Here is a 14778-nt window from a genome sequence, read left to right on the forward strand (position 1 = left end):
AGGGGCAGTGTTGGGTTTTTCAGTGCCATAGTGTTAGTAATAGAGGGCACCTGTTTTCCAGCAAGGAAGGACTGTCTCAGCTCAAATCTGGATGGGGTTGTAGAATATAAATAACTGAATTACTTGTAACTTAATTAATAGTAGTTTTTTTATAAATTGATACTGTCACTAAATGTATTTATTACATATTGATGGTGTTGATTAAATTTATTTTATGTTTTATTTTATTATACATTTCCTTTTGTTTCATTGGTTTGTTCTAGGGGAGGGGTCATGCAATTGGGATATATAACCAGACGGTGGAGGAGTCAGGGGTGGCGGTCACTTATGTGTTGAATGTATAATCCACTGCAAACCTGAGTCTAGGTAGCTCTGTGGTGTTAGTTATCCTGCTTTTCTTGTTTGTTCTTTTATGAAATGAGTTCTCCTAATTCTTTTTATCAGTTTTGCAACCGACAATCAATAAATTGTATATTTTTAAGAAATCATATTTTTTTGTCTATGACTGACAACATCTGACCCTGGTTACACAACAACTATCATTCCTTATCCTGTCTTTCTAAGTCATCCCTATAATAATAATAATAATAATAATAATAATAATAATAATAATAATAATGCCAAGCATGACTGGTTTATTTACTATCCTGTCTTCCTTTCATTAATCAAACTCAATCTTGTTTAGTTAGATAAGTAAGACCAGTGTGTGCTTTGGTTGATGAGTGATCCTCACAGGAGAAGAATAACCAGCAAATAAATAATAAAAAGGGGAAATATTGTGTATTAAAATTATCAATGAACCAACCACCTTTCAGGATTTCCAACCATTTGAAATATACATTTACTATTATTTAACCACATAAAGGACTTCTATATTAATAACCTAGTCTCTCGATTCAATGAACAGTCAAAATGTGTGGCGTCTGGCGGTCACACTGCGTTCCTTGTGTTCCGATCAAACATCCTCAAAAGTGTTCTGGTTTTTCTCAGTGTTGATCCAACTGTAACTTTTCTATCAAGACACTGAACCTGGAAGTAAAATGAAGAAAGGGAAAGACAAGCCATACGCGGTACATGAGAAGCATTTTTATTTTTGCAAAACAATCACTATACAGCAACAAATACAAGTGCAAATTGGATTGCAAAAGAACTAGCTACCACCAGCCCATCAGAAAATTCCTTGCCGTCCCTAAGAAACCTCCAGAAAAGAGGGACTCTTGCTGAGACACCTGTAAGCCCAATAAGATCCTGTGCTTTCTGCAGGTGGGAGTCTGTTCACAGGGGCCCACTTGACAGCTGTAGCAGGTTGTCTGATATAACAAAAACATATTCCTAGTCTGGCAGTACAATGGTTTTACCTTTTGCAGCTAAGGACACAGGACACAAAGACATGGGAGAAACTGCCCAAAGCACTTTTCCTCTGTAAGACCAAAGTGAACATCCTACGGAGATTTCATCAGACTGAACAAGCTTCACTGATCCATGCTGCCAGAGATAGAAATTCCTGCTTTGCTCAAGTCGAACACCTCCAAATGAAAATCTGTAATGAAGCATGTGGACACCTGGTCTTAAAATGTGTTGATTACCAAACAAAATCAATGAACTGCTTTATTCTCTTTGATATACAGACATTGGTCACATGCTGTTTTGGGATTTTATTCCACTGTTCCATCTTCATTTAGAAAATAGTAACTGTTTTGTACACACACACACAAACATTTGTATAATCAACAGAATTACTTTTTTCTTAATTGTTCTTGCTGTGCTGCAACAATGAGGAGACTGTGATTGCAACCTTTGCCATAACTGTGTTACAAGCAATGTGTTCAAATCGATGGTTCCAGTGCAGTTATTGCAGTTTCCACATCAGAAAAAGGTTGCATGAGTTTGCAAACTGGCATATTTACTTCTACGAGAGCATCTATGATTTGGTGATTTAAAAGGTATTTGATGAGGTAACAATTACACCAAACATCTACCAGCCTTTACATGGACGTTGAGGAGAAAATGCAAACAGACACAGATATGATAGCAGATATAGACGAGGAACCATGTGCAAACAGGTGTTGGTGGACAGCTTATGGTGTGGAGCTAAGGTGCTTTCAGTATGTCATGTAATCTTTCAGCAAAGGTTAATAATTACTTTAACATTTCCTAAAAAAGCAGACGAAAAGTACAAATTCTTAAAAACAAAATGAAAGATGTACCATTTGCTCAAATCATTAAGGTGTTCTGGTGCTTTATTAGGCTGCGTTAGAAAACTATTTATTATACTAATGAAAAGCCCTTATGCATTTGTAATGTAATGCTTCCACAGAATTACCTTTGACCTGTAATAACTTGTAATATTGTGATATTGTAACCTGTTGTATAATAAAACGGGCCACTGATTTCACCGAGGACATGCGATACAGTTAAAACAATTGCCTAGCATTACAGCACAGCAAGAAAGCAAATCAGAAACATAGTAGGGCAGTATACAGTACCTGAACATTTTATGTTCAGTCAGGTTGAGAAAAATAAATAAGATGAATTCAATCACACAATTACTGAAAAACATTATTTCTTTCATTTCAATCCAGTTTCAACAAAACACATCACTACTCTCAGTAGAACTGAGTTCCATTTCCATGTATATTTATATATGTTTACCTTACACTGCTTTAAATATCAGTCTTCCAGGCATCCTATTTGTGTGGCTGCTGTAAACTAACACATACGCCAGTTTTCCAGAAAATATATATTTAAAACACATAACACACTTCACAGGCAACTGCAAGGCTTCGAATCCCAAGCCACTAATCTATTGCAATAACAGCAGTTCAAAATGAGCACACACCAGTATTTGAGTATAATAGCTTGAAATGTAATGTTTTCATTCTTAACCCTTTAGTATTCTGTTAAGACAACACACAGAAACAGCACGACCATTTATCATCATGGCAAGTACACTGCAGCTAGTTTGCAAAAGCACACGACAGAGTTGCTAGATGAGCCGAGGGTGGCGCTGATTGTGTCGACCAAGGACATATTTGAACAACGACATCTTTCTTGTTAAACTTGGGAGAACCAGAGGTCCTTCCCTACCTTCGTAAAAAAGCAGTCTTCATTATACAAGTGTCAACCAGTGACACAGATCTAAAATGGCAAGAAATAAAATGATGAAAGGAGGCAAAACACTTTCTGTATATATGAACATTTACCTTGAAAATCCAGCCCAGTCATCCACTCCTCACATTCTTCTTGCTGGAACGGATTAATGTCATTTTATCTCATCTACGTAAACCCTAGAGATGCTGTCATGATGCTCTGGTGAAACTGACGTGTGTAAGTGTGTGAGAAAATCTTAAGAGGCGGCTTTCCTTCTTTTAGACGAACCTTTTTGTAGGCAGTTGAGGATTTATGCTGTAGAAAAACCCTTTCAAAGATCTGCATCCCATACACTGCAGCACTAAGCTAGCATCTGTGTGTAAACGGGCCACAATCCTCACAGTCTCAATGTTCGACTTCAGCAAAGCACTGGCATGACGGCCCCATGGTTCCCAACAGCCCTGCTGCAACAGATTCACCAGAGTCTCCTAGAAATCCTGCACCGACCGCTGAACCTCATCTCAACTTCACACACACAATTTCAACTCCGTACTCCTTCATTACTATCCAACAGTTTGTTTAGCTAGCATCACACAAACATCTGGCACTAAAAGTCGGGTCACTGCTTTTGGATGTTACAGAAAGCACTTCATGCTATTTTGTATGTAATATTTTCTTCTTTAAGAGCATTTTATTATTAGTAGTATTTAAACAGGGTTGAACTGCATACATCTACATAACAACCTTTTCAAAACATTTACACGGCAGGGTGCAGGAAACACAATACTGCAAGGAGAAGCTTAACATACGTTAGGGATCTTGTAAGGAATACCACAAATGGTGACAGAGAAAAATATACTAGAACACTTTATCAAACAGGTGAGAGATGAGTGTGATTCTCCTTTATATATATATATTTTTACACAAAAATCTAGTTTCCTAAGGTAAGTTGAACAGATACAGGTCCAGAACACAATTTGTGTTCAAAATAGCTGCTCCCTAAATTGAATAATCTTAAGTAATACCTTCAATAAGATGATTCTTCAAATGACTGCAAGCCCACAGCTATCCAAGGTCCATTACAAATTATAATTAGATAAAACCATGGGTCTAAATGCAGATATCATAAAGTAGATATATATTGTACTTTGAGTGTGAAAGTGAATGCAATGAATGCATTCCAGTCCCTTCACTTTCATTGTTATTTACAGGATGTCCGTTCTGATGTCACTGAAGCCTCAGTGGCCAGACGGTTATACTGGGATATTTCACAGCGCTGGCAGGATGACACTCAGCTCACCTGGAGAAATCTAATCCTAACTATCGAGACCTGCTGGCTGTGCATTAACACGAGTCTCTGTATGTCATAGCCTCAGTGTCTGCTGATCTTGGGATCCCAGGGGATCATACAGTCCACGAAAATCAAACGCAAATAACACTGATGACGTTGTCAAGGAGCCCCATGGTTTACGATACAGCTCTGCTGTAAATCCAACGTTCGACCACCTTGCTGTGAGACAATTTAAATATGGACCCACTCGCAATGCCAGGCAAAAGTACAGCCACCTGGAACCATCACCAAGTGAAAAATAATCACTAATATCTACAAAAAATTACGTTTTTATCCAATAATTCAGTAAATAACTTACTAAAATTATTTTTTAAATAGAAAATAACCTATTTTTTGCGCTAGAATTGATACATGCTCATCATAGTGTAATCAAATTCTTGAAATAATGCGATTCATAAGTTACTTGAGGTGTAATCCCTTTTTTAATTGATTGCAGAGATGTTGCTGACATAACCTGGCGTATATGCAAATACACACACACACACACACACATATATATAGATACACATATACATACATACATACATATATATATGTGTGTAGAGCGCTGTTGCTTGGACTATGATGGGCTGGCTATGATGCAGGCGTGTGGAGTCCGTGCACAGAGAGCCGACCGACATTTGCTGCATGGGATGTTAACATTGCTTCAAACCAATCAAACAAAATGAAAACACAAAAGTAACAACACAAAGTGCCTCCTTTGATATGAACAAACAAAAACCAAATGCAACAAAATCTTTTTTCCTAGAACACAGTCACTAAAGTTGCAGGAGGTGGCCATTTGTCTGACTTTTTTTTCTTTGCGAATTATTTCGATTGTTAAAGGAATGGTTTTGGGCGCCACTCTTATTACTAGCCGGCACCCAGACAGCGCCATGCCGTGCCATGGAGAAGGAATGACATTGAGAACTCGCTGCTGCTGGAAATTGTGACACGCGGGACAGCGGGACGGACGGACGGGGGCCATGGCTGGACAGACGGGAGGACGGACGGGCGCTCACAAGCCCTGCTTGGCCAGAGCGGCCGTGACGTCCTCCGCCAGGGTGGCCAGCTGCGGCGACTCCAGCAGGTTGATGCTGCCGGACGACGACACGTTGCTGAGGCGGTGCGGTGAGGCGGTGCCAGACATGCCCGGAGACTGCGTGACGATCTCCGCCCCGTGGTCCACCCGAGCCCGCGCTGTCTCCCGGAACAGCAGCTTGTGGCTCTCAATCTAGGAGGGTAGGGGAGCGATCAGTTCAAACTCTGCCTGGGGAGAGGCTTCTGTAACATGAAGGACTCCCACAGTTAACACGGAGAAAACATGGTTGTATTACTGCAGAGAAAATTAGAAACATGTTATACCACTGTGACCTAAAAAATGTGTTTGTTATTACCCTGACCCACTGTGCAATGGTGGCACACACTCTCGAACAGAGCCAATCACAGCCGGTCGATGTGTGCCCCCTACGCTTCTCCTCACAAACGATTCCCAGAGCTGGTGACTCGTTCTGCACTAGCAGGTCTGTTACTAACCCTCACGACTTTTTTATATACACACTTATCATATAACAGCCAACTATGATCAACACAGTGTCCCGAGACAATGTCCAGAGAAGGGCACAGTTCAATCAAACTGAAACTCACCTGGATATGGCCCCCCCCGGGCACGTGGTGGGCGTTGTCCAAGGAGCCGACCTTGGCCTGGGCCTTGTCCTTGAAATCCAGCTTCACGCTTTCGATCCTCACGTGTCCACCACCTGGCGAGACGGGGACAGGGCAGCGTCAGCGCCGTGCAGAGGACAGGACAGGACAGGGCAGGGCAGGGGCACACAGAGGCTCAGCGGGGGGGAGCTGGTCTCATGCATCGTGTCCCTGAGAGGGGGGTGGTTGTCTCATGCATATCATACTTGATGGAGGGGGGTACACAGCGGGCAGCATGCAGTCTGGGCAGTAGGGCAGGACAGTGCTGTTCGCTTCTGAAGCCGTGCGGACTATAGCAGGGGCTGTTTATTTTGTCATCTGTTATTGTCTCAGATGTATACAGGTTAGCCCATGCCAACCCCCCCGGGGTCTTCCTCAGGAGCACCAGACGAACAGCACTACTACCACTACCAGGGCTGTGGGACACTCTGGTACCACCTCCTGGGGCTCCCCGTTACCCTGGCAATGGACAACGCGTCAGATGAAGAGCACCGGCGCATTGTAGCAGGGTTACATCACAGACCGCGCCCCCCCACATCAACGACGACTCTCTGCCAGTCGAACCGCAGGCTGCGCTGCCCCAGAGCACCGCCGAAGCCCCTGCTTTACTTCCGTCTGCCATTCCGGTGTTAGTTTCGTACTGTCGGACTCCCTGTGGGGAGGATGCGTCCGGCTCCTCTCTGCCGTCGCCCGTCTGCCGTTTTGTTAATTAAATCACTGGTTTGCCAAACCAGCACGGCCCGAGTCCTCCACTGCCTGTTTCATATATATATTGTCTTCAACTGCTGGGAATTGTTGTGTAACCTAGCTCTGCAGCTTTTATGTGCTTTCTTGTATATCTTGTAACTTCTAAAAATATTTTAAAAATTAAATAATTTCTCAGCTTTTTTTAAGACACAGTAAAATTATTACAATTAGGAAAAAGTTATGCTAAGAGAGATGATGATGTCATAATGTGTAAAAATAAGAAACTATGTAAAACATGCAACAGTAATATCAGAGGAGGGAAATGGACATAAATAAATACTATTGATGTAGGGCAACAGATGGCGCTAATGGATTTGAAACTTTTCAGGAGCTTCACACAATCCCAGAGTTTGAGCAGATCGGCAGTTTGAGAGACCCCCACTACAGCTGACTGAACAGGGAGCTGCTGGGCAGGAGAGGAGAGGCGAGAGAGGATGGAGGGAGGCAGGACAGGGGCAGGTTTGCATTCTGTCTTCATGCTCAGGTAACACGCCGCTAAGGGAGAGAGAGGGGCGTTTTCTAGTCCCTAACTTTCTTTTTCAGCAGTGAGCTCTCACTGACACCCAGGCACACTGGAAGGGTGTGCTCTATTTTTAGGACACGTGTTGAGTAGCAATAGAAGTATATCCCTAACTAATACCTAAGTGCCATTGTAAAATGAAAAACAATGCAGTTAAAGTGAATCCAAAACAGCACCAAGGAAGAAAATGTCACGTTTAGCATGTAACGCTCCATCTCTTATTTCTCCCACATGTGAAGCATTACCTGGCTTGTGGCGGATGTTGGCCAGGGATCCACATTTCGAGGTCACGTGACTCAGGTCAATCTTCTTGGTCTGAATTTGCACCTGTGAACAGAAAGAGATGTTTTCCAAAGTCTGACAACAGTCTCGCATTGAAGCCTGTGGGAACAGAAGGCTGCTCTAACACTGGGATCTCAGATCGTTTGTATCTGTGGGTCAGCCTTACGCTTCCCTTACTCACAGTACTCTTGTCTCATGTGACCTTTCAGTCGATACTGCCTGGTCTAATTACAATATACAGCTGATGACAGGTGTCTTACTGACTGTACAGGCTAATAAACACGAGAGATTACAGATTTTAAGGAATGTCTCTAATTTAATAAAAATAGCCATATAGAATGAAAGCTTAATAGAAGTCTTAAGTCTATGTCTTAATAGAAAACATAATAGTCTAGGTCAAGGTAAAAGTGTCTAATGCTGAAATAGAGTTTGTACAGATGTAAAAAACATCAGTTCAACCTAAGATATAAGGAATATGAAACAGGATAACTTTGGAAGTGAATGGAAAAGCAAGCATTACAACATGAGCAAAATAAGAACATAAATAACACATTGTGATTCCTTATAAACAGCCTTGCCCCTTTTCAGTAATTATATATTTTTTAGAAGTGTTGAAATGATCATAACACCTCGAGAGGTTTGTTGTTTTTAAGTTAACTGCTGTTTATTGCAGTGTTGCTATTGAGATTATCTGCCAAATGCACATAAATGTATTTGATTGGTCTCTTGCACTGATCAATTAGATAAAGAGTGACTATTTTTGCATTTTCTAAATGTATTTAATTGGAATTAAATATTACAGTATTGTTTTTATCTGTGAGAACATGTGAAACAAAATGTAAATGGTTATGTGGTCAGATGTGTTGAATGGTATTCAATTTTAGAACAATTTGTCAAAAAGAAAATGTGATTTTATTATTGTACATTATTGTACAAGGCCCAAAGGAGCAAGTCTAATTATAAAGCATTAAAACAAATGGATCAACACGGTCTACATGCTTTAGGTTTGATTTATTTTTAGTTGAGGAACGCATTACTTTTATCTAGGATTTATTTGATGCCAACAGTTGTTTGCAAGGCATTCCTGGGAATTGATCTCTACTTACCTTCAGAAATAATTACTCATTTCAAAAGCAAAAACATTATGGGAGACTTGACTATGGAAGAATAAGGTGTTCTTTATGTAAGTAAGTGTTTATACAGCTTTATATATAAGTGAAATCAAAGGGCAGACTAAAGTTTAATCTTACCATTGTAATTATAAAAAATAGAAGGATAATAAATGATAATTCATGTGTGTGGGAGACTGTGCTACATGCATCTCAGAGCCTCTTTTCTTTCTTTGTTCAAATAAACACACACAACACAATCTGTCCGTTCTACCTTTCTTCACCAAACAAAACACAGACCCAGTTTTAAATGCATCCTCAAATGTCACTGGGCACATTGTGATGGGTTTGACCATCCCTCCATTGAAATCAACAGTGCATGAAGTAAAGAATAACAACAGTGATTTTAAAAGTAAAACAACTCACGCTTCCACCTGGTGCAGAATAATGTCTTTTGTCCAGGGAGCCACACTTAGACTGAACGTGGCTAAAATCGAGTTTAACACTTGGTATGAAAACCTGAAAATGACAGGCACTTAATCCAAACTGAATTCCACAACATCATTTTTAGTTTATGCATTTCAAATATATGTAGGTAGAAAGGCACAGAAACGTCTCATTTTAACTAAATGTGTGTAAGAATCATTGGGGACGGAAGGAATGCAACTAACTATCTGTGTGTAATAGCTGCCGTCGTGGCTTCACAACTGGTGTATGGAAGGAGGGTAATCGTGCCAATTAAAGCAGTTCCTGTCTCCATGTTCTTTCTATGGGTGTGATCTGTGTGGGCTGTGCGCTATGGGCTCTAACAGGTACACAAAACAGTTTAGTGCCAAATGAGATAATTTAAAGCTTCCTTCTGAATCGCAATGGTATGGGCGCCACAGCAGCTGTAGGAAAACAAAGCAGCTTGATTGAACAGGCAATTTAAACATCAGCAAAACATTTCTCTCTCACACACACACACACACACACACACACACACACTCCCAATATAGGTATCACCGTGGAGAAAAGAAGGACAGAAGAAAGGAAAATGATCTATAAAGAGAGCAGAGCCCCCTCAGCCACCGAGCAACTGGTCTGAACGACAGCCAGAAACAGAGGCTTATGTTTGTTTCTCTCACAGTTATGTATCATTTCATTTGATAAGAAGCCAGAGTTACCTAAGACTGCAGAATGATATAATGGAGCTGGTGGCAGGATGCACAGCTGCACGGTCATGGCATACGTTTACAGTGGTTTGCATTATATCACACGAACCATCTCCCTCCTTCAGTGTAGTGTATTCAGGTCGGAGCCCCTCGCTTGGGAATCAATCAGCACCAACGCAGCTGGGCGAGCCGCAACACACAGCTCCACCCAGCAGAGATAAACCCACTATGCCAAAAGACCGGCCTCCTGATCCGCAGGTTTACACGCTCCACTGCTTTCACAGAGGGGTTACGTGACGGAAATGAGCTCGTGTCCACAACGGGCAGCACTACACACAGGAGAACCGTGGTGCAACATCAGCACGCACACTGAATCACTGGGGACTCATTTCAGAGTCCCCTCCCCAGACGGCTGTCATTATATGATCCATAAGCTCAAAGGCATTTCTTTACTCCTTAGATCACATCCTCCCGACGGTGAACTAAGGGCTGTGTAGGATTTGAATGCTATAGAATCGAAGACCAGCTGGCCAGAAGCCTCCAGGATCTCTCTATGTGGGAATGAGAGGGTTAATCCTGAGGGAGCGAGAGAGCGGTACATACATTGCCCCCACGAGGCGTGTGCTTCAGGTTATCCTTGGATCCACACTTAGACTGAACGTGGCTGAAGTCCAGCTTCTTGTTTAAAATTTGAATCTAGAAAAATACAGAAATATATATCTCTTTAATAATAATAATATAAATCCATGTGTGCATGCAAGTGTGTTGGGGTGCTGTGTTCACAGGCTCACTTCAGTTGTTTTTGAATACTCATCTTCTGTGCTGCTAGAATGCAGATGCCGATTCAATGGAGATGTCCGTTAGTGCCCCAGACAGAGCTCCGACTGGGACAGAGCTCAGAGGGGCTGGATTGCAGCACACGGTTTCAGAGGAAGGATAAAGGGAAATTGGATTGGTTGAAAAGTGACAGTGAATAACTGGTGCAGGTGCTGCTGGACCAGATATTAAAGAACTCACAACTAATGAAGCAACCCCTCAAAGTCCGCCAGCATCGTGTCAATGTCATCAGAAAGTGCTAGATAGACGGTGGGGAGGCTGTAGGGTGAGGTGGGGGGACACTAAACTCACTGTGAAGGGTCAACTACAAACCATTTCTACTCATGCAAGAGGAACAATAGATCTAAGACGGCCCTGATCTGCTTCAGCTTGTGTATTTTGTGATGTGGGCCAACGCAGTGCCACCGGGGGCACACGTGTGGCATGGCTCTGCTGTCATGCAGCTGCAGTGGTCACTTTGTCTGAGTCTTCCTTTGCAGTGAACACTGCTGTCCTGCCGAGGCAGAGCTGCAGTGTGATGGAGATGGAGGCCCTTGTAAGACTGCAGGAGCCATTAATACCAAGAGCAAGTGAGCGCAGAGCTTGTCTAATACCCTGTGAACCATTCTTTCCTTTCTTCTACAGTCAAACCGAAGGTAAACTGTGATTAAATGGAAACTGCAGATGAAAGCGAACACTGCACCAAGGACACACTGCATCTCTAGTGTCCATTAGAAACAAGCACATCAATCTGCATCTAACAAATCACACAGCAGCATGTTCACATATAGAGGTAGGCAGGAGCAAATGCAGAAACTATAACCAAATTAATGTGTTAAAGATTGCACATAGATGCTTTTCCATTATAAAACACAAGATAAAATCCCTTGTTAACTGTGTACTCATGATGATTTCGCCAGAGCAGAAACCCTGTGTGTTGACCAGCACCCATCTAGGAATGTTAAGGAACACAGCAACGTAACACTGCACACCGAACAACAAATCCACAGACAGGACACTGGGCACAGGAGAGACAAACACACGACCAAGACATCTGCGATTCTGGGGAAAACAGAACGAAGAAAGGTCTGGGGATGAAACAGGACACAGGACACACGGATGGATCATTACACACTTGCACAGTCACACACAGCGTCACAGGAAAATCAGCTGCTGAAAGCTTGTTTACCAACTAGGCCAATTTTGTTTTCAGAAGCATATCACTCAGCCAACCAGACTCTTCATTGGTTATGGTGACATCACAGGCGATATTTAAAAACTCTGCAGATAAATCAATCTATGCATACATTTTAAATCCTGTTCAGGAAGCAATTTATTAGAACATGAGAAAGTGTCCAATCGAGAGGAGGCCATTCGCCCCATTGTGCTCGTTTGGTGTCCATTAATAACTAAGTGATCCAAGGATCCTATCCAGTCTGTTTCGGTTGATGCCTTTCATGATTTTGAAGACTTGGATCAAGTCCCCACGTAGTCTCCTCTGTTCCAGGGTGAAGAGGTTCAGTTCCTCAGTCTCTCAGTAGGACATTCCCTTCAGACCTGGAATAAGTCTGGTTGCTCTCCTCTGAACTGCCTCTAGAGCAGCGATATCTTTCTTGAAGTGTGGAGCCCAGAACTGTCCACAGTATCCAGATGAGCTCCAACTAGTGCATTGTACAGTCTGAACATCACTGCCCTTGTTCTCAGTTCTACACTTTTGACAATATACCCTAGCATCGTGTTTGCCTTTTTTTTTGCTTCCCCACATTGTTTGGATGGAGAAAGTGAGGAGTCCACATAGACTCCTAGGTCTTTCTCATGCGTTACTTCCTCTAGTTCTGTTCCTCCCATAGTGTAATTATAGTGGACATTTTTGTTACCTGCATGTATTATCTTGCTCTCGACCACATTGAATTTCATCTGCCAGGTGTCAGCACACAACTGAATATTATCTAAGTCCCTCTGAATAGCCTGTGCTGCCAAGATTGTATCTGCTGAGCCACCTATTTTAGTATCATCTGCAAATTTGACAAGTTTTCTAACTATCCCAGAGTCCAGATCATTAATATAGATTAGAAAAAGCACAGGCCCTAATACTGATCCCTGTGGAACTCCACTAACAACCTCACTCAGTTAGAAGCAACTCCTCTAATCGACACCCTCTGTTTCCTAGACATCAACCAGTTCATCATCCATCTACTTACATTACCCTGAATGCCTACAGCTTCCAATTTGAGGATCAGTATTTGGTGTGGAACCTTATCTGGAAATCTAAGTATATCATATCATATGCTTTCACATGATCTACAGCTGCAGTTGTGTGTTCAAAACATTGTAATAAATTAGTAAGACATGATCTGCCTTGTCTAAACCCATGTTGACGATCTCCAAGAATATGGTTTTCATTAAGATGCTCATAACATTTTCCACATCTTGATCGTTTTCCAAGATACTTCAATTTTTGCCCTTTATCTGTTTCACTTCCGCCTTTATTGACCTCTATATGTTAATTGAATAAATTGGTTTTCATTAAGATGCTCCTCTATGTAATATTGAAAAAAGCTCTTTGCATTAGTTTTAGCTCCAGAGCTATGTTTCTTTCTATTTCCCTCTTTGCTTTCCTGATCCCTTTCTTAAGATCTCTTTGCAGCTCAACATATTCTATGTTTTTTGTTTAGTCTCCATCCCTTTTGTATGCGCTATACAGCATTTTCTTTCTCTTGAAATTTTTTTGCATACTTCTATTAAACCATTTGGCCAGTGTTTTTTGTTCCTCAATTTGTTAAGTTTTGGTACAAATTTCTCTTGAGCCTCAAGTAGTAAATTCTTAAAATATAAACATCCATTTTTGACTGCAACAATGCAACATCTTGCTGAATATCTGAGTTGGGTGGTCTGTAACACACTCCTACCACAAATCCACTATTCAAAAGTTTGACCAACAAAGATTCTGTTCCGTTACTGGGATCTAATTTGAGTTCTTCTGCCACAATGTAATTTCTGACATATAATGTTACCCCACCCCCTCTTCGATTATTCCATTCTCTTATACTTTTTACCATTTCATCTTGGTATTCAAACTATTAACTAGTAGGCTACAATAAATACATAAAAAACTATAAAAATCACAGTTTGCCATTGGTTCCCTAATTAGAGTACCTCTAACTCTATCTAGGTCATTTGAAAATATCAAATCAATGCATGTGCTTTCTCTGGTTGGTTCCCTGATTTGGGAAAATGGGAACAATTTGGGAACATTCAAAAACAGACTGGATAGGATCCTTGATCACTTAGTTATTAATGGACACCAAAAGAGCACGATGGGGCGAACGGCCTCCTCTCGATTGGATACTTTCTTATTTCAAGCCAAACATGCCGGGACTGTACCGAAGAGTGAGTGGGGGGTTCAGACGAGGAGCCCAGCAGAAAGAGATGAACATTTCTTTTGACATGTTCTGTGAAGTTTCACAAGCCATCATCTTTCCGCAGCTCTTCAAATGACTCTTCAGTGCAACAGGGGAGGGAAGGAGAGTAATTTGGACAAGCCCTCATTACGCACACATGGCACGCTACCCTGTAACTCAGAGGCTCAGCACTATTAGTCACATTGAGGCCCTGTGTCTCAGCCGGGCTCCACTCTGTTTGGTTGCATCAGTTAGCCACTCTTCCTGCACACCCCCATCAGCAGCAATTATATCAGCCATGTGGCGATAAGGAGCCATGAAACAGCCCTGTGGAAGTGAAAAAAGCTACAGAGTTAATCTGCAGTCTAGGAACATAAAGATGTCTGACTTGCAGGCCCTTTCCATTACAAACCCATGACCTGAATTTTGATACATTAACTCTCTACGACAAGACGAGACGATGGTGACCTACATTTGTGCAGCAGCAAAAAATATCCACATTCAAATGAACCATCAATACACGGAAATCACAGATTGCTGACTGGTTGTTGGGAATAGCAATGAAACCAGGAGTGGCCACACTCTCTGAACAACTCTTCCCCGTGATGGCATTATTTAGATATTA

At 41.7% G+C, this 14778-nt stretch overlaps 1 protein-coding gene across 12 annotated transcripts in view; it reads right to left on the reverse strand.

The window, feature by feature from the left end:
• Positions 1-1066: 1066 nt before the first annotated feature.
• The window catches only part of map2 (microtubule-associated protein 2), a 103293-nt gene continuing 89581 nt past the window's right edge, over positions 1067-14778 (reverse strand). For 7 of the 12 annotated variants that reach the window (XM_066688650.1, XM_066688655.1, XM_066688659.1 and 4 more), the window contains 4 exons: positions 9209-9301; positions 7637-7718; positions 6068-6180; positions 1067-5654 (listed from right to left, as the gene is read on the reverse strand). In XM_066688650.1, the coding sequence (XP_066544747.1) occupies positions 5439-5654; positions 6068-6180; positions 7637-7718; positions 9209-9301 (504 nt within the window). In that variant the 3' untranslated portion in view covers positions 1067-5438. The other 5 variants (XM_066688661.1, XM_066688652.1, XM_066688657.1 and 2 more) reach the window with 3 other exon arrangements.

Source organism: Amia ocellicauda, chromosome 16 (assembly GCF_036373705.1).
Source record: "Amia ocellicauda isolate fAmiCal2 chromosome 16, fAmiCal2.hap1, whole genome shotgun sequence".
Lineage (NCBI taxonomy): Eukaryota > Metazoa > Chordata > Actinopteri > Amiiformes > Amiidae > Amia > Amia ocellicauda.